Source organism: Culex quinquefasciatus, chromosome 3 (genome assembly GCF_015732765.1).
Source record: "Culex quinquefasciatus strain JHB chromosome 3, VPISU_Cqui_1.0_pri_paternal, whole genome shotgun sequence".
Classification (NCBI taxonomy): domain Eukaryota; kingdom Metazoa; phylum Arthropoda; class Insecta; order Diptera; family Culicidae; genus Culex; species Culex quinquefasciatus.
Genome location: NC_051863.1, coordinates 1,722,430 through 1,744,350, shown reverse-complemented (window position 1 = coordinate 1,744,350; position 21,921 = coordinate 1,722,430). Strand labels below are relative to the sequence as shown.

The 21,921-nt window shown below is 33.4% G+C and overlaps 2 protein-coding genes across 12 annotated transcripts in view; one reads left to right on the top strand and one right to left on the bottom strand.

Annotated features, from left to right (window-relative positions):
* LOC6040515 (uncharacterized protein CG43867) overlaps positions 1-5,697 on the top strand; it is a 308,521-nt gene extending 302,824 nt beyond the window's left edge. For 7 of the 11 annotated variants that reach the window (XM_038263956.1, XM_038263957.1, XM_038263959.1 and 4 more), the window contains 6 exons: positions 371-466; positions 983-1,095; positions 2,852-3,230; positions 3,292-3,466; positions 3,716-4,352; positions 4,438-5,697. In XM_038263956.1, coding sequence (XP_038119884.1) covers positions 371-466; positions 983-1,095; positions 2,852-3,230; positions 3,292-3,466; positions 3,716-4,352; positions 4,438-4,642 — 1,605 coding nt within the window. In that variant the 3' untranslated portion in view covers positions 4,643-5,697. The remainder of the gene's footprint in view (positions 1-370; positions 467-982; positions 1,096-2,851; positions 3,231-3,291; positions 3,467-3,715; positions 4,353-4,437) is intronic. The other 4 variants (XM_038263965.1, XM_038263962.1, XM_038263961.1 and 1 more) reach the window with 1 other exon arrangement.
* A 622-nt stretch (positions 5,698-6,319) lies between these two features.
* On the bottom strand, positions 6,320-7,709 carry LOC6040514 (protein arginine methyltransferase NDUFAF7 homolog, mitochondrial). Its single transcript, XM_001849848.2, has one exon. It carries the CDS (start codon positions 7,640-7,642, stop codon positions 6,350-6,352), a length of 1,293 nt encoding a protein of 430 aa, XP_001849900.2. The 5' UTR covers positions 7,643-7,709; the 3' UTR covers positions 6,320-6,349.
* Between the last annotated feature and the right edge of the window lie 14,212 nt (positions 7,710-21,921).

Here is a 21,921-nt window from a genome sequence, read left to right as displayed (position 1 = left end):
CTTAATTTTATTGAAATTATTTTATCGTCGTTCTCTTAGTTGTTTTCTATTTAGTTGTAGATGCCGTGTTCAGCCGTCTATTTAAACTTTCCATACTTTCATGACAGAAAATGATCACCAAATAGCCCATCAATCTAGTCTTTTTTTGATAGAAAAAAGTGTAACTCGATTCACACGCTCAAATTATAGATCTAAACATATCTGCAATAGTCTAGAAAAACAACCACAAAAAAGTAAATTCAAAAACTAGCCATTTCATTAACCAGTATAATTTTCGACGTTTCTCTTTCTCTTTCTAATAACCGCCTATTTAAACAAAATACATCTCAAAACCAACCACCCAACAAAAAAAAAATCAAACACACAATAGCAATTGCTACTTTGTGCAACGCAGAGTTTATTCACTTGCGATACGCAACAAGGCAATTCCACCCAAGCGAATGGGAGCTCCCCAACTTCCATTCAGGTAGGATGGTTTTCTTATTTTATTCATCTTTTTTCTGTTTTCAATTGTTTTTCTTTTCTACCTTTAATTTCACAACGTTTTTTTCGGTTTTCCTTCTGATTTTCAATTTGGTTGAACTTGTTTGCGTTCCGGCAACCGCTGCTAACAAAATTTCCCATTTTTTCCGACATTCACACCCACACACGCCCTTTGATTGTAGCTTAAAATTTAACAACTAACCCACAGAAAAAGTACAAGTAGTGTTGTCTAACAATAACATCCATTGGTATTTTCGTTGGGATATAAAAAAAAAAAACACGATTTGAAACTAACCACCAACATTTGATTCGCTTTTCACCCGTTTTGTCGAAAAAAAAAAAAACAAATAAAATCACGACCACCTTTTTATTGTTTGAGTTTATCTTCTCCTATTTATCAAAGTAGCCAACCGTATTGAAGTGATCCTTTCCAAACTAACCAGAATATTTGCATCAATTCTTGTCCGAAATCTTTCCAAAAATAAAAAAAAAATCATAGGCTCCTACGGTTCCGCCCATCGACTGCAAGTCCAACCCGCCCGCCTACACCTTCATCCAGGGCTGGCAGCTGCTGTCGCTCGCCGTGTCGCTGTTTGTGCCAAAGAATAGTCGGTAAGTGGATTTTTATTTCAGTGTGGGAATCATCTCAAAATTTCAGTTAACACAATAAGGAACATTATCAAAATTTATTAAAAAAAAAACCTTGAAATATCATAAAAAAATCTTTAACAGTTATAAAAAATTATATAAAATCATAAAAATTTAAAAAAAATATAAAAAAAATATAAAAAAAATATAAAAAATATAAAAATTCATCATAAATTTCATAAATTTCATAAATTTCATAAATTTCATAAATTTCATAAATTTCATAAATTTCATAAATTTCATAAATTTCATAAATTTCATAAATTTCATAAATTTCATAAATATCATAAATTTCATAAATTTCATAAATTTTAAAAATTTCATAAATTTCATAAATTTCATAAATTTTATAAATTTTATAAATTTCATAAATTTCATAAATTTCATAAATTTCATAAATTTCATAAATTTCATAAATTTCATAAATTTCATAAATTTCATAAATTTCATAAATTTCATAAATTTCATAAATTTCATTAATTTCATAAATTTCATAAATTTTATAAATTTTATAAATTTCATAAATTTCATAAATTTCATAATAATTCATTATTCATTGATAAAACTAATAAAATCGATAAAATTGATAAAATTGATAAAATTGATAAAATTGATAATATTGATACAATTGATAAAATTGATAAAATTGATAAAATTGATAAAATTGATAAAATTGATAAAATTGATAAAATTGATAAAATTGATAAAATTGATAAAATTGATAAAATTGATAAAAATGATAAAATTGATAAAATTGATAAAATTGATAAAATTGATAAAATTGATAAAATTGATAAAATTGATAAAATTGATAAAATTGATAAAATTGATAAAATTGATAAAATTGATTAAACTGATAAAATTGATAAAATTGATAAAATTGATAAAATTGATAAAATTGATAAAATTGATAAAATTGATAAAATTGATAAAATTGATAAAATTGATAAAATTGATAAAATTGATAAAATTGATAAAATTGATAAAATTGATCAAATTGATAAAATTGATCAAATTGATAAAATTGATAAAATTGATTAAATTCATAAAATTCATAAAATTCATAAAATTGATAAAATTTATAAAATTGATAAAATTGATAAAATTGATAAAATTTATAAAATTGATAAAATTGATAAAATTGATAAAATTGATAAAATTGATAAAATTGATAAAATTGATAAAATTGATAAAATTGATAAAATTGATAAAATTGATAAAATTGATAAAATTGATAAAATTGATAAAATTGATAAAATTGATAAAATTGATAAAATTGATCAAATTGATAAAATTGATAAAATTGATTAAATTCATAAAATTCATAAAATTCATAAAATTGATAAAATTTATAAAATTGATAAAATTGATAAAATTGATAAAATTTATAAAATTGATAAAATTGATAAAATTGATAAAATTGATAAAATTGATAAAATTGATAAAATTGATAAAATGGGTAAAATTGATAAAATTGATCAAATTGATAAAATTGATAAAATTGATAAAATTGATAAAATTGATAAAATTGATAAAATTGATAAAATTGATAAAATTGATAAAATTGATAAAATTGATAAAATTGATAAATTTGCTAAAATTGTTAAACATTATAAACAAAGCGACAAAATGAAAAAAAAAACATGAAACCCATCCTCCACAATACTAACAATTTTGACCAATCAAAAATAAAATCAATTTTAAATTTCCTTTTCCACAGCCTCCTGTGGTACCTCAAGCTGCACCTGTCGCGGAACGCCGACTCCAAGACCGAGTGCGGCAAGTACGCGGCCTACTGCGAACGGGCACTCGAGCGCACCATGCAAAACGGTGGCCGCGAAACGAAACCCTCACGGATGGAGGTGTTGTCGATTCTGCTCAAGAACCCGTACCACCACTCGCTGCCGCACGCCATTCCGGTGCACATGATGAACTCGACCTACCAGGTGGTGTCCTTCGATGGGTCCTCCACGATCGAGGAGTTTCACTCGACGCTGGCGCAGGAGATTGGCTGCCGGGACGGGACGAACGGGTTTACGTTGTTTAGTGACGATCCGATCGAGAAAGACCTGGAGCACTACCTGGACCCGCAAGCGAAGGTGAGAGAGTCGGTTTGACGGTTGGGTTTGGACTGAATCTAAAATGTTGACTTATTTGTAGCTCTGTGACGTCATTTCCAAGTGGGAGACGGCACTGCGCGAGAAGGGTTCGGGCAAGTTTGAAAACTCGCGCGTCATCCAGCTGACGTACAAGAACCGGCTGTACTGGAAGCACGCGGCCAAGCTGGAGACGGAGAAGGAGAGGCTGCTGCTGTGCTATCAGATCAATCAGCAAGGTAAGAAGAGAGGGATGAGTGAGTGCGGGACATTTCGCTAAAAGTAAAAAAAAATATCGCAAGATCAAAAAAACATAATAAAATTTAAAAAAAGTGTTTGCAATGAAATTTCTAAGTTTAATGTAGAAAAAATTGTTTCTGATTTTTGGGCTTTGAAATTGTAAAAGTTTACAAAAATTAACATAAGATAAACATAAATAGCAAAAAAAAAAGAGCAGAAATAAGAAAACATAAAATATTTTATTTCAGTTGTCCAGGGTCGCTTCCCGCTGTCGCGCGACTTGGCCCTCGAGCTCTCCTCGTTGATGGCGCAGATCGACATGGGTGACTTTGCGGCGGACAAGGCCAAGACGGTCTCGCTGCAGGCGTTGGACAAGTTCTACCCGTACCGGTACCGGGACGCGTTGACGGCGGACGGCCTGAAGGAGCTTCAGGAGCTGCTGGCGAGCAAGTGGTCTCTGTTGAAGGGTCGTTCCGTGGTGGATTGCGTGAGGATCTATTTGACGTGCGCCCGCAAGTGGCCGTTCTTTGGGGCTACGCTGTTCCAGGCGAAACCGCGACATTCCGACCAGGCGATGGCGTGGCTGGCCGTTTCGGAGGATGCGCTGAGCGTGCTGGAGCTGTCCTCGATGGGTTCGATCGCGCGCTATCCGTACAGCTCGGTGATGACGTTCGGGGGTTGTCAAGACGATTTCATGCTGGTTGTTAGTGCGGAGGACACTCTGGCCGGGAGTCCCGAACAGAAGCTGCTGTTTGCGATGAGCAAGCCCAAGATATTGGAGATTACACTGCTGATTGCGGACTACATGAACGCGCTGGGTCACACCCTGCCGGGGACGCCCCAGATGAACACGCTCACGCGGAATGGGAGCCATCGAAGTATTAGGTAATCAGTCTAGAGAGAGTCGCTCATTGGCATCCCATCACATAACTCATAACCGCTTCTTCTTTTGATTTGTCTCGTTTGGTAGATCGCGCGCCATGCCGGGCTCGTGCACCGGAACGCCGGCCCACAACACGCTCAACTCGTCGTCGCATGCCAACACGATCAACACGCACGCCCACAACACGCTCACGTCCCACTCGCACACGCTCAACTCCCACGTCAGCCACACGCTCAGCTCGCACGGCCAGCCGGACATCCTGAAGAGCACGCCGGACCACCAGCGGCGTTAGACTTTTTTAGGACTTTTGTTTTATTGTGTTGACTCATTTCTCGAAAGTTTGATATTATTTCTTTTTCAAATTAAGTGAATGCTACCAAACTAACTTTCTTCTTTCTTGTTGTGTAAATACAAATTAAATGAATAAGTTAAGCGTAATTTGTCAGTGCAAACGCTAAGTCAAATCTCGATCGATTTAGGACGATGCATCTTTTGAGTGCTCTAATTTAGATTTAAAGCCTAATTTCATTCGTACTCTTTTTCCCTTTAAAAAAAATCTATTCACGATGTAAATACTAGAGAAGCTCTTACCAAAACTAACAGAAAACAAAAACTCTCTTCTTCCTAGAAGAATAAGTCAAAATAAACGACAGTTTGAACGTGTTTTGTGCGTAAAATGTATGTTAAAAAACAGTAGGTACTGACAAAAAAGTGAATGAAACAGGAAACATTATACCGCGGAGAGAAGCGAGGGAAATTTTTAGAAAACCAATGTGATTTTTATGCAAAAACTATATTTAAACAATAAAACTATACCACAAACCAGCAAAACGAATACCAGTGTAATCGAGCAAAACCAAAACGTTAACTAATCTATATTAGAGCCACACATACGCTACTTTATTGCTGCAACCGAAACCGGAACAAAAACAAAAATATATACACTACAACAAAATCGTTTAGTCGCGCTATAATCGATTAGAGCAGAAAAGCAAACAAAACAAAGAAACGCAACAGTCGCCATATAATCGTAACAGAAAAAAAAACTTGTTTTGATTTTTTTTACTTTTCATTGTGAGTAGAGAGGATGCGTGTGTGTTTTGGGTTTTTTTTCAAATTCTCGAAAAAATGGAAAACTCTGTATAATCGCCTCCTCCTAGTGTGTGTTGAAGAAACCAAAATTGGAAGTAAAAAATCTAGTGTGAATGTACGAGTACGAATGCTAACCGTGCGTGCGGCGAGACCGTCGGAGGTCGTCGTCGATTGCGATTAACCCAGAAATCAAATCAAAGAGATTGAAAATGATGGATAGAGGGAGAGAGAGAATAAAACATCGATAATTGTTTAGACGGTGTGAATTTATTACTGAATGAAAGAAATTAAATTCCTTAAAATTTGGTCAAAAAACGGAGAATCTGGGGTTTGGAGGAATAAGTCGAGTCGCGTGTCAAGTGTGTGAACTGCGAAAGTAAGCGCACAGCCAGCTAACGTGGCTGTGGTGCACGAAACACATGTTTTGTAGCGCTAAATATTTTGCAATGAATTACAGATATTTAGCAATGAAGTTAAAAAAAAATGATCCAGTTAACAATTTTTTATTTTCTGCTTTTTGAATGTTTTTGAATACCCCTCAATTAAGGCAGTTTCTTAAACACCCACAAAGCTAAAAAAAATGTTGTTTATTGGACCTTTACAAAAAAAAACTCGAGATTTCTTATTTCACACAAAGGTGCTCACTTTTTGTTGCACTCTTAACTCTTATTTCTCGATTTATTTTTCAAAAGGTACTATCAACATAGGAAATCCATGGCACATAGGAACTTTTGGAAAAATATTTTGGGTTTAAGAATGATGATATTCTTAATAAATAATCATTAAACAATTTACAACCCATAATCCCTACAAAGAGATATAATTGCATATTGAAAAGAGATTTTCTCTACGGTTTGTGATAACAACAAAAAATATATTTTATCGAAATTCAACTTTTATTTACAACCTAACCCTCAGCTTGCGATTGACTTTTAAAGAAACTCTCCAACTCTTTCGGGAACAGTGCGAAAAACTTGAACCGACTGCCCATCTGATCCCGATCGGTCAACATCTTGTACCCATCACTCAACCGGTGCTTCTCTTCCTCACTCTTAGCATTCGCCAGCAAAACCTCCAACCGATCTTTCGATCCGGCCATTTCCAAAAACGATCCCTGCTCGATCGGACCCATAGTGAAGATTTGCCCAGTATTTTCACAGAAGCGATTCAGCAGCGAAAAGTCCACGTCAGCGGTCAAATCCGCGCTGCCCGGTTCTTCCAGCGGGTCGTGCAGTTTGTGGTTCTTGAACGCTCGAAACGTGTCTCCCTTTTCGCCCGAGTGGCCATAGTCCACCACGAGCGCGTATCCTCCGGTCGCGTTGAATCGCTGCGCAATCTGCCGAATGATCGATTCGGAATCGAGCGATATTTCAATGTGCTCGCGGTCCTTTACCAACTCTGGGTAGTTGTTCAATACTAGCTTGAGCATCGGCGTTTCCGCTTTGGACAACACGAAGCGAAGTTTGTCCTTGTTGTCCGAGTCAACATCCACGAGCACCTCCTTCCACACGTTGTCCTGCTTTTGAAACTTGTGAATCGGCAGCGCATCGAAGAACTCATGCGCCAACACGATCGAGAATCCCGCCGGCACGTCCTCCAAATGCCGATACCAAAACACCTTCGTCCCAGCCCTCGTAACTCCAGCACGATAGTAAGCCTTATCGGCGCATTCTTCGCTACTCCGACACAGCAACTCCGCCTGAACCTCACTCAAATGCTCGCTCATCTCAACCAAATGCACCGACAGCCCATCACTGGCCCCCAGTCTCCTGAAGACCCGCAGAACGTCCCGCATCATCGTTCCCTTGCCCGGTCCAAGCTCAATCAGCTGGTACGGCGCCGGACGTCCAAACTTGGTCCACTCGTTCAGACACCATGCGGCTACCAACTCGCCGAAAATCTGGCCAATCTCCGGCGACGTGACAAAGTCTCCCTTACTGCCGAAAACATCGGCCTCGTTCATGTAGTATCCAGCGGCGGGGTTCGTAAGCACCTGCTTCATGTACGCCGCTACCGGAATCGGTCCCGTTGCCAGGATGCGAGATTTGAACTCATTCTTCAGCGAAAAGTTGTCGACGCTGGCCGCCACCTTTGGTGCGAGCTTGCTGGCCGGTGGCAGTGACACGCGACGCACCGGTTTGTAGCAATAGCATCTTATTTGATTGAAAATAACACGCGACGCCCGTAGATTCATTATCATTAATTTAAATTTAACAAAACTTAAACATTTAACACTTGCATCACAGTTGTTGATAAATTTGACAACGAGAACCGTCAAACTGATTGTTGGTAAACAAATCGTAAATGTTGCAACAGCTTTTTTGAAGCAAGACATGCACTTTGCAACATTCCTGTTGTTGCGCGACATTGCAACAATATGTTGCACCAGTGATGATGAGAAAAACAACACGCCATGAATAGGATATTTGAAAAATTCTCACTTTTTTTGAAAAACCCAAAAGATTCTTTAAAAAAAGAAGTGACAAATCAAATCATGTTTAAAGTCACGTTAATTACACGCATAAAAAATAAGGCATATTTGAATCAACAAAACATTTTGTTGATTTGAAAATCAAGATTTTTGTTGAATCAACGCTAAACGTCAAAGCAACTTTTTCAAAACAACAAAAGATTTTTGTGGAATTGAGAAGGTTTGTTTCAACGCAAAATCCGCGTTAGTTATATTCAACAAAAATTTTGTTGAATCAAACCTCGTACAGGCTGATAGTACAAAATATTTGTCTGCGTTTAAATAAACACAACAACGCCTAAAAAAGACCCTCAACAATCCCGTAAATTTTTATAAAAAATGATCACATCGCACAAATCGTAATCATTGCAACCTGCCTAAATGCACGCAGAAAAATAGCGCATATTTGAATCAAAAAATAGTTTTGTTGATTTGAAAATCATGATTTTTGTTGAATCAACGCTAAACGTCAAAGCAGCTTTTTCAAAACAACAAATGACTTTTGTGGAATTGAGAAAATCAAGGTTTGTTTCAACGCAAAATCGGCGTTGATTATATTCAACAAAAATTTTGTTGATTCAAACCTCGTACAAGCTGATTCTACAAAACATTTTTCTGCGTGTGGAAAAAAACATAAATCAAACAAAAATTACGCAGTAATTTTGAGAATCAGAAAGGGGTAACCGGATAAAAGAGACCATATTATTCGCAAATTATCTTCTTTACTCAATGCTCAGATATTGTTCCATTAATTAAATTATTTAAAAAAAAAAAAATGATCTGGAATATAGATTTTGTAAGACAAAATCAAAAATGTGGGAAGGCCCCCACAAAGTTTGAGCAAAAAATACAAAAAATAAAAATGCCATTTTTCGAGACGAAATTTGTCTGATCACGCCTTCCGTCGGACAGGGAAGTAAATGTTGGCCCCGGTCTAACCTAGAGGGTTCAGTCGTTAGCTCAATCCAAGTGTAAGAGAGTCGTCTCTCTGGGTCCTGCCTCGGTGAAGTCGCTGGTAGACAGTTGGACTAACAATCCAAAGGTCGTCAGTTTGATTCCCGGGGTGGATGGAAGCTAAGATGCAAAAAGAGGTTTGCAATTGCTTCAACAACCAAAGCATCGGACACCCTAGATTCGAGTAGAAATCTCGCAATCGAGAACGCCAAGGCAATGCTGTAGAGCGAATAGTTTGATTTGTTTTTTTTTTAAGCTCGAAATCGGCCGATTTTGTAGAGATTTGATCAGTTTTGAAAATAAATAATTCTTGACGAACTTTTTTTTTTATTTTCGCAAAACTTTATACGATGCTGTGCATTTAAATTTCACAATAATTTAAAATAATTTCATTCGAGCCCAAACATGCTAAATCTGAATTTAAACGCAGAAAGATGCATTTTACAATGTTTTTATTTGATTAAACTTCTATGTCATTTCCATTGACATTTTGAAATTGGAAAAATATTTTTTGTCCCTGATTTTTTCGGCCGATTTAAAAGAAGGGGGAGGTGGCATAAAATTTGAAAAATATTTGCAGTGGGGTAGGGTAGTCAGGAATATAGATTTTGTAAGACTATCACTGCCGCTCCAATCTAGTCCGTCCCATATGTAAAAAGTGAGTGCTGAGATATTGCCGTGAGAAGCCCAGAAAATGTTTCACCTTTTTTTACTTTTCTAATCATAAGTTTTTACATACTTTTTTCAACAAGTATTTCAATATTGGTTCAAAAAGTACCCCTATCCTAAAATTTACTCAAAAAAGTTTAAATTTATAGGTTAATTTGATCAATTTTCATGCTGGGACTGACCTGACTTTATTTATCCATCAATAAAGGCAAGTCTGTCAGGTTATCAAGGTAGGCTTGACCATTTACAACAGAAATTTGTCTGTCATTTGTTGGTTTGTTTTGGTGGTTTTTTCAAATTATTTTTATCAAAGATCTAAAAGTTTGTTTGTTTCAGGTTTATTTAATTTGGAGGATGATTCTAGAAAATTTTCCAGCAGCGGAAATTTGACCAGCAACGTTGTTTTAATTCTATTTCTTTTGCTGCACAACAAATAGATATTTGATTGCATGTATCAATATCTGGGCCCTTAAATTGAATCATCCAGAATCGATCAACGGAAGGGGAACCTAATCAATAACCAGACCATGGGAAGGAAAAAGTACTGATTTTATTGAATATTAGCTCAATTGTATGTAGTTTATTTTATTACCGTGGTTATCCCATGCATGAGGAAAAAGGCAAAATAAGTTTTCTACTATTACGCTTCAAAATTCAAAATATACCCTCAATATGAAAAACTTTGTGTTTTTAAGTTCTACGAATATCTAGGTACATAGTCTGAGTAAATATAATTATTAGACAATTTTTGCTGTTGATTTGTAAGACATTTTTATACAAGGAACTGACTTGCCTTTATTTTGCATATGGGACAGCACCAAAGTAATTTTTATTTTGGAATTTTTAGAACAAACATAACTTTTTTATTAAATAGGCTTAAAGTAGAAGTTCATACAAGACAATTTTTAGGTTTATCTCAAAATCGACAAAAATACATATGGGACGGACTTGATTCGAGCGGCAGAATCATTTGAAAATTCAACTCCAAAAACCAATACTCTGCCCATGTTCGCATAAATGTCCCATATGCAAAAACAGCAAGCTGAGAAAAACGCATTTGAAGTTTGTCCCACACATAAGACTACGTGTTAAATTTTCACGGAAAAACTGGATTTCCTCCTGATTTCTAGAACAAAGAACTGGATGTTATAGGCTTTTCTGAAAGATCACACGATTTTGAATAAAACTGCATCAATAACTCAAAAACGATGAAAATGCATATGGGACATTTATGCGATCAGGGGCAGTACTGTTTGCATAAATGTCCCATGCGCAAAACTATATTTTTGCACTTCGCCTACTACGCCTACGGCCTACTTTTGCCTACCTAAAATAACTGGATGGAAATTTAATACCTTTCAACACTAGTATGGAAAAGTAACATTTTTCAATATTTTTTTTTTGTTTTGAACGGTGAATTTACTGAACACATAAATGTTTGACATAAAATTTCATTCAAGAAGCGTTTTCCGAAATTGCAAAAAATGCTGTAAGCAACTCGTTGCAAACGTTGATTTTTTCAGCACTCGTCGTATTTATGTAATGTACAACTCGTGCTGAAAATATCTTCTTTTTGCCACTTGTTGCATAAACTACTATTAAAGAATGGTAACAGTTATCATAATCGCAAATATTCTCGATATTTGCAAGAAATCAAGAAAAAAAAATAATTGAAAACAAAAAAATATCAGCATCTGTTTTTGTTAGAATTAATTTTTTTTAACAAATTCTGCAATATTTGCAAAGATCTTTTTACATACTAAATGAAGAATTTGGTTATATTTGTGAAACTTTTTCATACTTGTTTTTTTTTTTGTGAAATTTTTTCAATCAAAAAATTGATTCTGGAAAAGATGAAATTAGAACAGAGAAGAATGAAATTCAATTAATCTTTTCAATTCATTTGGAACAAAATATTTATATTGAAAATAGACAAAAGCAAAATCCAAAGAATACGTACAGATGTGTTGTAAATTATGAAATGTTTATTAAAAAGCGTATTACAGTCGACTCTCTGGTTGTTAATATCCAAGGGACCGTCGAGGAAGAGAATCATCAGTTTACAGAACGATGCAAAATGAAGACTCGACTGAAAATATTTTTTTCTTGATACCCAGCTATGGGAGAGAATCTTGGCAACGTCCATCAAACAAAAACAAACTAATGTCAAACACCCTTCAAAGCTTCGTTTCGCAAAGAAAAATGTCTATGCAAGCCAAGAGAAAGTGAAATTATTGACAACCGGAAGAGATTTTTAAAGCTAACAGAATCCAAGGGACCGTCGAGGAAGAGATCCTTCAAGCAAGAGAAAATATCGAGGAATAAAGCCAATCGAAGTATGCAGTTTGAAGGGACTGAAGAATTCAACGATAGATGGAGCAATATTGATATCGAGAAGATCGACAGCCAGAGACTCGACTGATTTGAATTAAGACCCTAAATTGTTTTTTTTTTCTGCCGTCATCCGGCTTCAGGAGCAGGAAGTTGGGCAACCCTAGTTCACTGAGTCAAAAAGCTAGTGAATTAATGTTTCGCATGAATGTGAAAGTAAACGATATACGTAAGTTTTTTCATTAAAAAATCATATTCAGCAAAACCTTAATTTTGCAGCTGGTTGCCCAACTACCATAATTATTTTGATTTTATGAAAAATCCAAGCAAAATTCCAAATCCTCACTATGGTAACTCTATCGCGCGAATCGAATGACACTTCCGTCAATGTGTTCGTTCCGACTGTTTTGTGGCACGCGAAACGACCACCAAATCGCGATCCAAGCAGCGAGAGAGAAAAGACGGCGCGAGAGCGCATGGTATTTTGTTGTTTGCCAACGGACCCATCTAGAGCGAGCAAACTACACTGTGTGACTATTTGGGTGGTCAAACTTTTTAAAACTTTTAATGCCATTTGATTTAGTGTTATTTTTCAATTTAAATATAATGTAGTTTTTACAACAATGCATTAGTATTTTATTTATGCTTTTGCTTCAATTCTTAAAATAATAAATTCGAGTCTAGCAATAATAACAAATAAGATTTACTAATGTTTGGCCATCAAAAAACCACTTCAAAACGGTGAATGCACCAATATAGACAAAACCGCCATCAAACGCATATGCTCAAGGAAGCAATAACGCCCGTGTATATCTAGCAAAGCTATCAAAAGTCGCCGTCGTCGTCGTCGTGTAATGTGATATAAACCACCGCCACCGTTCAGTGCTCTGCCACACACCACATGCAAAGCGCAATTCTAACGCGGTGCGATGTACTCGCCAATTTGGCCCAGAGAGAGAGCCGCACACAAAAGCTCCGAGAGACAGCGAGATATCGTGTTACTCGCGAAGTGTGAGGTGAAGAACTTTTGTAGCGGTTATTCTTACCAGAAAGGTATTGAAATAAGTCAAAAGTAAAAAAAAAATACAGTTCGATGGTGTCATCTATGATCTCATTTTTAAAATTGTCGGCTTGTCCCGGTTTTTTTAATCTCTATCTCTATTGTGTTATCGAAAAATACTGAATGTAAGACAATAATTTCAATGTGTAATGATTTTTACAATACTTTTATTTATCGAAATGACAAAATCGTAAATAAGTTGAGCAACTCTCTGCCAAAACCGGAAATGGATTTTATTTGTATTTTTTTTATTTGGCTCAAACTTTGTGGGGGCCTTCCCTATGACCAAATAAGCTATTTTGTGCCATTGGTTCACCCACACAAGTCTCCATTCAATTTTGGCACCTGTCCATGCATAAATGGTAAGTAAATATTTAAACAACTGTAACTTTTGATTAAATTTTCTGAACAATTTGGTGTCTTCAGCAAAGTTGTAGGTATTGTTTTAGGGGCCAAAACCCGGCAAGTTTTGAACTAAAGAGAAATATGGTCGAAAAATCTTTCGCCTTGTTATAAATTTTTGAAAAAATAGTGATTTTTGGAAAAAATCGCAATTTTATGCCAAAAAAATTTGACCTCAATCATTTATGTAAAATTGAATTTGCAATCTAAAAGTACTTTACAGATTTTTTTGATAAAGGGTTCCGTTTTCAAAATATAGCCACCGAAAGTTTGATTTTAGCGAAATATTTGCAGTTTTTCGATTTTTAAAAATAGTGACCACAAGTAACCATTCCTATCTTTTTTTTAATTCAGAAAATTTGCTAAGAAATTGTCTAAGAGACATTGAAGATTGGACCTCGGGTTGCTGAGATACAGCTGCTTGGAGAAAAAGAAACATGAAAATTTAGGTTTTCTAAGTCTCACTCAAACAACCCACCATTTTCTAATGTCGATATCTCAGTAACTAATGGTCCGATTTTCAATATTAAAACATGAAGCATTCGTGAAATTTTGCGATCTTTCCGAAAATCATATTTTGATTTTTTTTTTAATCAAGACTAACATTTTAAAAGGGCCAAACACTCAATATTACGCCAATTTGAAATGTTAGTCTAGATTTTTTTTAAATAAAAAATGTTTTCGAAAAGATCAGAAAATTTTACGAACGTTTCATGTTTTAACATTGGAAATCGGAGCTGTTTAAATATTCACGTACCATTTTTGTATGGACAGCTGCCAAAATTCTATGGAGACTTGTATGGGTGAACCAATGACAGAAAATAGCTTCTTTGGTCATAGGGAAGGCCTCCACAAAGTTTGAGCCAAATAAAAAAATACAAAAAATAAAAATACCTGAAATCGGCCGATTTTGTAGAGATTTGGTCAGTTTTGAAAATATATAATTATTGACGAACATTTTTATTTTCGCAGAACTTTATACGATGCTGTACATTTCAATTTTACAATAATTCAAAATAATTTCATTCGAATCCAAACATGCTAAATCTGAATTTATACACAGGAAGATGCATTTCATAATGTTTTTATTTGATTAAACTTCTTTCTATTTTCATTGACATTTTTAACATTTTTGGAAACCTATTTTTTGTCCCTGATTTTTTGGCCAATTTAAAAGAAAGGTGAAAAATATTTGCAGCGGCCTAAAGTAAGTATTCCAGATAAATAAAAATTCCTGAAAAAAATGTTTTTCTATGAATTTGATTTTTTTCAGACGCATGGTTATAAATGACCGAGCCACGTAGCCCAGGGGTAACGCTTCCGCCTCGTAAGCGGTAGATCGGGGTTCAAATCCCGGCTCGGACCAACACAACTGGACCCTATACGTTTTTCAATAATAAGTTTGCAGTTTTTTAAAGTCCCAGACTACGCCATTACAATTTCTACAATTTAAATGATAATGGTATCATTCTGTGAAAAACATGCAAAAAATTGAATAAGTGACTACAAAAAACATGAAAAAACTAAAAAGGCTAAAGGTATGATAGAAGGTGGTATAACAAACCAAATACTAACAACAAACATAAATTAAACATGATAAATGCAAATTTAAAAACAAGTATAATATTGCGTATTGCGAGATTAAATCACATTTCTTTTTCGCTGTGAGTGACAGGATGTTAAAGACGCCGAACTACCGCGGTGTAAAAAATAGCAAGTTGAACTGAAATTCCGCGTTGATTTGGCTGTCAAGTTTGTTTGTTTTCAATATATTCCAAAAAGCCAGCTGAAATCTTGAGGCAAACTTTGACTACAGCCGAAAAATTGTTCTGCGGCTGTTATGCGGCCATTCTTCTGCGGTCATATCAGCGCACGTGAACTCTAATTATTAACGCCCGTGATAATATAAAAAAAGAGAAATAATGTATGTTGAATTTTTCAGAGTAAAAAACTTTTAATTGTAAAATGTTAAAATATATCCAAAACACCACGCGTCTACTTCCTTAACTATAATGGAGACACATGGTGGATGGTAGGTGAGGCTCCTCTTTACTATGGAAGGAGACGCAAGGTATTTTAACTACAGTTAAATAGCATACAATTTAAAGTATTTTCTGCCAAGATTATTTTTCAACGAGCGGTTGATCACAACACTTCTAGGTGGATTACGCCTTCTCTCACCAAACCTAGTCTCTCTCAGAGAAAGCGCGGTTTAGTTACCCTCCAACTTCCTACCCTCCAGATATTTTAAACGGATCTTTACCCTCCACCCTCCAAGTTTCCAAGCAACTTTTTCAAAACGGCGTATGTTTTATTTGATTTAATAAACATACAACTTTTTGAAAAAATACTCCTGGTCATAGATTATATTTGAGAGCTCTCCGAAGAATTTGCTCGATCAATTGTAGAGAAATCTCTTGCAACAACACCACCACCAACCGCCCTGTTCCGCTATCGATGGTTAAGTTATGTTTCAAGCAGCACCACTACCCACACTAGTAATGTTACATCAGCGATGTATAAATTAAAGTTTTTAATCAATGGGCTTTTGGGAGCGATTTAGATTAATAATTTGCATAATTTACCGTTTTTAATTTCAAACAAACAATTAATTAACAGATTAATCACATTTCGCTTTTCAACTAATGAATCATTCCTTTCTAAGATTTTTATTCATTTCAATCATTTTGAGCATTTCAATAGTTTGAAGTATGTTAAGTTGATTTTAAATATTACGAGTAATTTTTATATTTAAGGTATTTCAGGTATACAAGTGTATCAAGTTTTTGAAGGTTTTTAAAGATTTCACGTAATTCAAGTTTTTTGCAGTTTTCATGGATTTTAAGTATTATAAGTATTTCCAGCATTTCTAGTATTATAAGTACCGCAAACAGGGGTGAGATTGGTTCATACAAAAATGCAGAAACTTGTATGACCCAATCTCACCCCCTCACGGTGCATAAAGTAGTTCAAGGGTTTAAAGAATTTCAAGTATTAATTTTTTTCGAAGCATTTCAAATAAATCAAGTTTTCAAGTATTTCTTGAACACAATCATTTCAACATTTGTAACTATTTCATGGATTTCAAGTATTTCAAATTGATTTTTAATATTTGTAGTATTTCAAGTGTTTCAAGTGTTTCAAGTAGTTGATTTTTCAAACCTAAATTTTTTGTTTCAAAAATCATAAAGTTAGTGGAAATACGGATTTTCGCCGGTAAATCTGTTGGTGGCCAGTGATAGTCATAGCGGTGAAAGATATTCGTGGATGACGAACAGGAAATTGGGATTGCGGAAAATAAAGGCAGATTAACAGCAGCGGGTGAACACCACTAAGTTGCCATCGATTTCAACGTCCTGAGGTTCCAGTCCCGATGCTCAAGATTATTTTCCAGGATGGGTACAACTCACCAACTCCAGCATTCCTGAAGACTAAACTGAAAAACAGGAAGTTTTTGGCTGTTTTGGTGGTGTACCAGTTTTGTTTCTGGTTGTTCAGCAAATCAAGGCCAGAATTCCCTGAAGATTCAAATGACATGTCAAGATCGACGATGCCGGAGTCGGAGCTTCTCAATTTGGTGAGATCTTTCCTATATAAATATCAAAATTGACTTTCACTAACTCTAACATCCATTCATTTCAATAAAGACAACTACGCCATTTTACTATATACGCGGTAGGGTGTTCCCTTGGTCGTTTGCTGTGAGTTGTGGATTGCCTGCTTCTCTAATGAAGGTTCGACTGAGGGGGCATGCTTATTAATTTCTCGTCGCTCCATACCCTCAGTGACGTGATGGGAGCAAGGGCGTCTATACGAAGTGTCCCTACACCCGCTACAAATTTCCGGTGCTTGGGGAGGGAAGAGGGCAACCATTTTGTTTTTGTAGCACTAAAATTCGTGCAAAAAAAACTTATGCACGTGGGTGTACAGATTACGGAGTAAAAGATGATCGAATTGTTCACCTAGCGCTCACATGTGTTTCAGGACCAAGTTGCCTGCGGGTATGGGGATCATACATACATACATACATACATATTTCAAGTGTTTCAAGTAGTTGAAGTAAATATTTCAAGTATCTTTTTCATTTATTTTAATTTCATAAAGAATTTAAAATATTTCCTGTACTTCAAGTATTTTGTGTTTTTCAAACATTTCAAGTAATACAAATAAGTCATGTATTTCAAGTAATTCAGTTAATGTTAATATTTTAATTTTTCTATAATTTCAATTCATTTTTTTTTAGATTTAATCGTCTCTTACTAAGTTTAATCATGAAATATCTTTATAAACGTTTCAGGAGTGATTGAAAATCATTTTTTTTAGAGGATTTATTAAATTTTCAGTAATATGATTTTTTTTTGGTTTTATACATGTATGTAACCCTCGATGTACACATCCAAATTTAAAATATTTCTAGTATTTCAAGTATTTCACGTAATTCTATTATATTAAGTTTTGAAAGTTATTCATTTTCAAGTGATTCCAGTTTTAAAAATATTTGGAGTGTATCAAATATTTTAATCATCTTAACACTTTTTAATTTTCAAGCCCTTAATTATGTTCATGTTTTTTATTTAAATTTTTTTAAGAATTTCAATAATTTAAGATTTTTAAGGTATTTCAAGTACCAAGTACATGAATTACTTTAATTATTTGAGCAAAAATTTGACAAAAATACCAGTTTTTTTATGTGTTTCTGCATAAATAAAATAACTGATTTAAATTAATTTGCTTTTTTGAATAAAATTTTAAAAACCGTATGTTATTTTTATAAAAGCATCATATTTTAAGGAGTTTATGTAAACCGAAAAGTGATAATAATGATTGAAACTCATCTGAATATACAAAAGAAATCTTGGAACAATAGAAATTTGTCGATGTTTTCGATTCTTCAAACACTTTAATAACATAAAACGGTTAACAGTTTAAAATTTAAAAATGTTCTTATTAAGTGAAATCATTCTAAAACCCGAATAAAATGGTACTTGAAATACATAAACTATTTATTGTACTTTCAATATTTACAATATTTTCAAAGATTACTTGAACAGTTGAAATATTTTTGTAGCTTGGAATACATGATAAAATATTTAAACAGGAAGTATTTAACGTGTCAACAATTCTTAAAATACTTCAACAACATTTAAAACATTCGAAATCACTAACATATTTTTAAAACACTGAAACACGTAAAAAAATCAAGCTTCATAAGATCAAAATACTCGACAAACCTAAAATGCTCAATATAATAACAAAAAAACAAAGCAGAAAGACTTTAAATAATAGAAACTTGAAAATTTAATATACTTGGAATATTTGAAATAATTGAAAAACATGAAAAATAAAAGTAATCGAAAAATGTTAAATCATTTCGAAATACTTAAAGTCCTTGAAAATAATGAAATGCTTGAATGACTTAAACAACTTGAATTAATTACATGAATCACATGAATTACTTAAAGTAATAGAAATACTTCAAGGTCTTGAAAAACAAAATACTCGAATTAATTCAAAAACAAAATACTCGAATTAATTGAATAACTTGAAATACATTTAATATTGGAAAAACTTGAAATTCCTGAAATACACGAAAACACGAAGTTTTTCAATTACAAGAAATTTGAAGTATTTGAATTACTAGAAATGTTTGATACTTGTTTTACTTCTATAGTTTTTAAAGGTCCAATTACCAAAATTTTGCTGTGTTTTTGAATACTACTAACTAAATGCGGTTCCAGAAACACAAAAAAACAAAAATGTGTTTTCTGGACTTGAAGAAACCCCAGACTTGAAGTACTTGAAATTCTTCATATACTTGAAACACTCGAAATACTCGAAATACTCGAAATACTTAAAATACTACAAGTTTTTGAAATATCTAAGATCAATCTAAAATACTATTGATTCTTGAAACACTTTAGGTTCTCGCAATACTTTAAATCCTTGAAATCCTACTTGAAAACTTGGAAAAATTTAAAAACTTTAAGTACTTATGAGACTTAAAACCCAATACTCCAAAACTTGAAATGCTTGATGTACCGTCATCAGGGGTGACATTGGGTCAAACAAAAATTTCGAAATTTGTATGATGCAATCTCACCCCCAGACCCAATGTCACCCCTGATGACGGTACTTATAACACTCTTGAAATATTTGAAATCGATTTGAAATATTTGAAGAATTTGAAAACATGAAGTATTTGAAATACTCAAAACATATTTATTTACTTCTATTGTTTCTTTAAAGGTCTAATTTTGCTACCTCTGACTCAATGCGGTTTCAGATACACCAAAAAGACAAAATTTTGTTCATTTGACTGTAAAAAACTCCAAATATGAAGTACTTGATATCCTTCAAGTTCATGAAATCCTTGAAATTCTTCAAATACATGAAAATTGCTTAAAACACTCAAAATACATAAAAGACCGAATTCTTAAAATATTTAAAATCAATTTAGAAAACTTCAAATCTTAGAAATTGAAATACATGAAATACTTGAAATACTTCAAAACTCGAAATTTATGAAATACATGAAATCCTTGAAATATCTGAAAACATGAAGTATATACAAGTATATACAAGAATTATTTAGTTTTTTTTGAAGGTCCATACCAATATTTTGCCTGTGTTTTTGAATACCGCTAACTCATTGCAGTTTCAGAAACACAAAAAAAACAACAACAACAACAAACTAAATTTTGCTTACTGGACTTGAAAAAAAACCCCAGCTTAACACTCCAAATACTACGAAATATTAAATTACTACAAATTCTTGAAATATCTAAGATCTATCTGAAATACTATACATTCTTGAAATACATTCAGTTCTCGCAATACTTTAAATCCTTAAAATTATACAAACACTTGATATACTTGAATACCTACTTCAAAAACTTGGAAAAAATGAAATACTTCAATTACTTATAATGAAAACTTGAAATACTTGAAATTCTTGAAATGTTTGATGTACTTATAAAATCTAAATTCTTAAAATATTTAAAATCAATTTGAAATATTTGAAGGAATTTAAAATAATTGAAAAAAATATATTATAAGTAATTAAATAACTTGAATTGCATGAAATACTAAGATACTAGTATACGAAGTATTTAATAAACATGAATTAATAGAAACATTTGATAATTTTATTTACTTCTATTGTTTTTATAAAGGTCCAATTTTGATTGTTTGGCTTTAGAGTGTTTTTAACACAATGCGGTTTTAGAAACACAAAAAAAAACTAAATTTTGTTCATTGGACTTAAAAAAACTCCAAACATGAATCTTGTTTGAAACACTCAAAATACATAAAAAAAAACTACAAATTCTCGAAATATTTAAGATCAATCTGAAATACTTTAAATTCTAGAAATTCTTGAAATACTTAAAATAGGTACTTAAATACATGAAATACTTTGAAAACTTGAAATACTTGCACTACTAAAAATCCACAAAATACTTTACATACTTGAAGCTCTAGAAACACATGATGTTATTATTACACTTTAAATCCTTGAAATAATTAAAATCAATTTGAAATAATTGAAACAATTTAAAAAAATAGAGTATTTGAATTATTCAAAAAAAACTAAAAATAATTGGATAAACAATATTTGAATAACTTGGAATACATGATATACATACAATATTTGAAATACTTGAAGCACTTTAAATCCTTGAAAACTTTAAAACACTTGATACACTCGTATACCTGAAATACCGTAAACTCACCCCACTTTGATAGCCCGGGGTGACATTGATAGAAATTTGATCTGGCCACTAATTTTTATACATCCAATGGAACAGTAACATTTTTGCATATATGTTCGATAATAATTTATCCTTTAATGTTTACATACTCAAAATTTTCAAAAATGTTGAGATATTAATTTGACGGTCATTTGAAAAACCTTTGAAATTCACCCGGGCTATCAAAGTCACCCCAGTTTACGGTACCTTATATATAAAAATACTCGTAATATTTAAAATCAACTTAACATACTTCAAACTATTGAAATGCTTAAAATGATTGAAATGAATAAAAATCTTAGAAAGGAATGATTCATTAGTTGAAAAGCGAAATGTGATTAATCTGTTAATTAATTGTTTGTTTGAAAGTAAAAACGGTAAATTATGCAAATTATTAATCTAAATCGCTCCAAAAGCCCATTGATTACAAACATTAATTTATCCATCGCTGATGTAATATTACTAGTGTGAGTAGTGGTGCTGCTTGATACATAACTTAGCCATCGATAGCGGAACAGGGCGGTTGGTGGTGGTGTTGTTGCAAGAGATTTCTCTACAATTGATCGAGTATATTCTTTGGAGAGCTCTCAAATAAATTTTTTGGCCAGGAGTAATTTTTCAAAAGTTGTATGTTTATTAAATCAAATAAAACATACGCCGTTTTGAAAAAGTTGCTTGGAAACTTGGAGGGTGGAGGGTAAAGATCCGTTTAAAATATCTGGAGGGTAGGAAGTTGGAGGGTAACTAAACCGCGCTCTCAGAGAAATGGCACACCGCCTGGCCTGCTGCTGATAACACCCAAAGAAAATTGCTCGAACGTTTTTGCTGTTTGCTCTCCTCGCTCA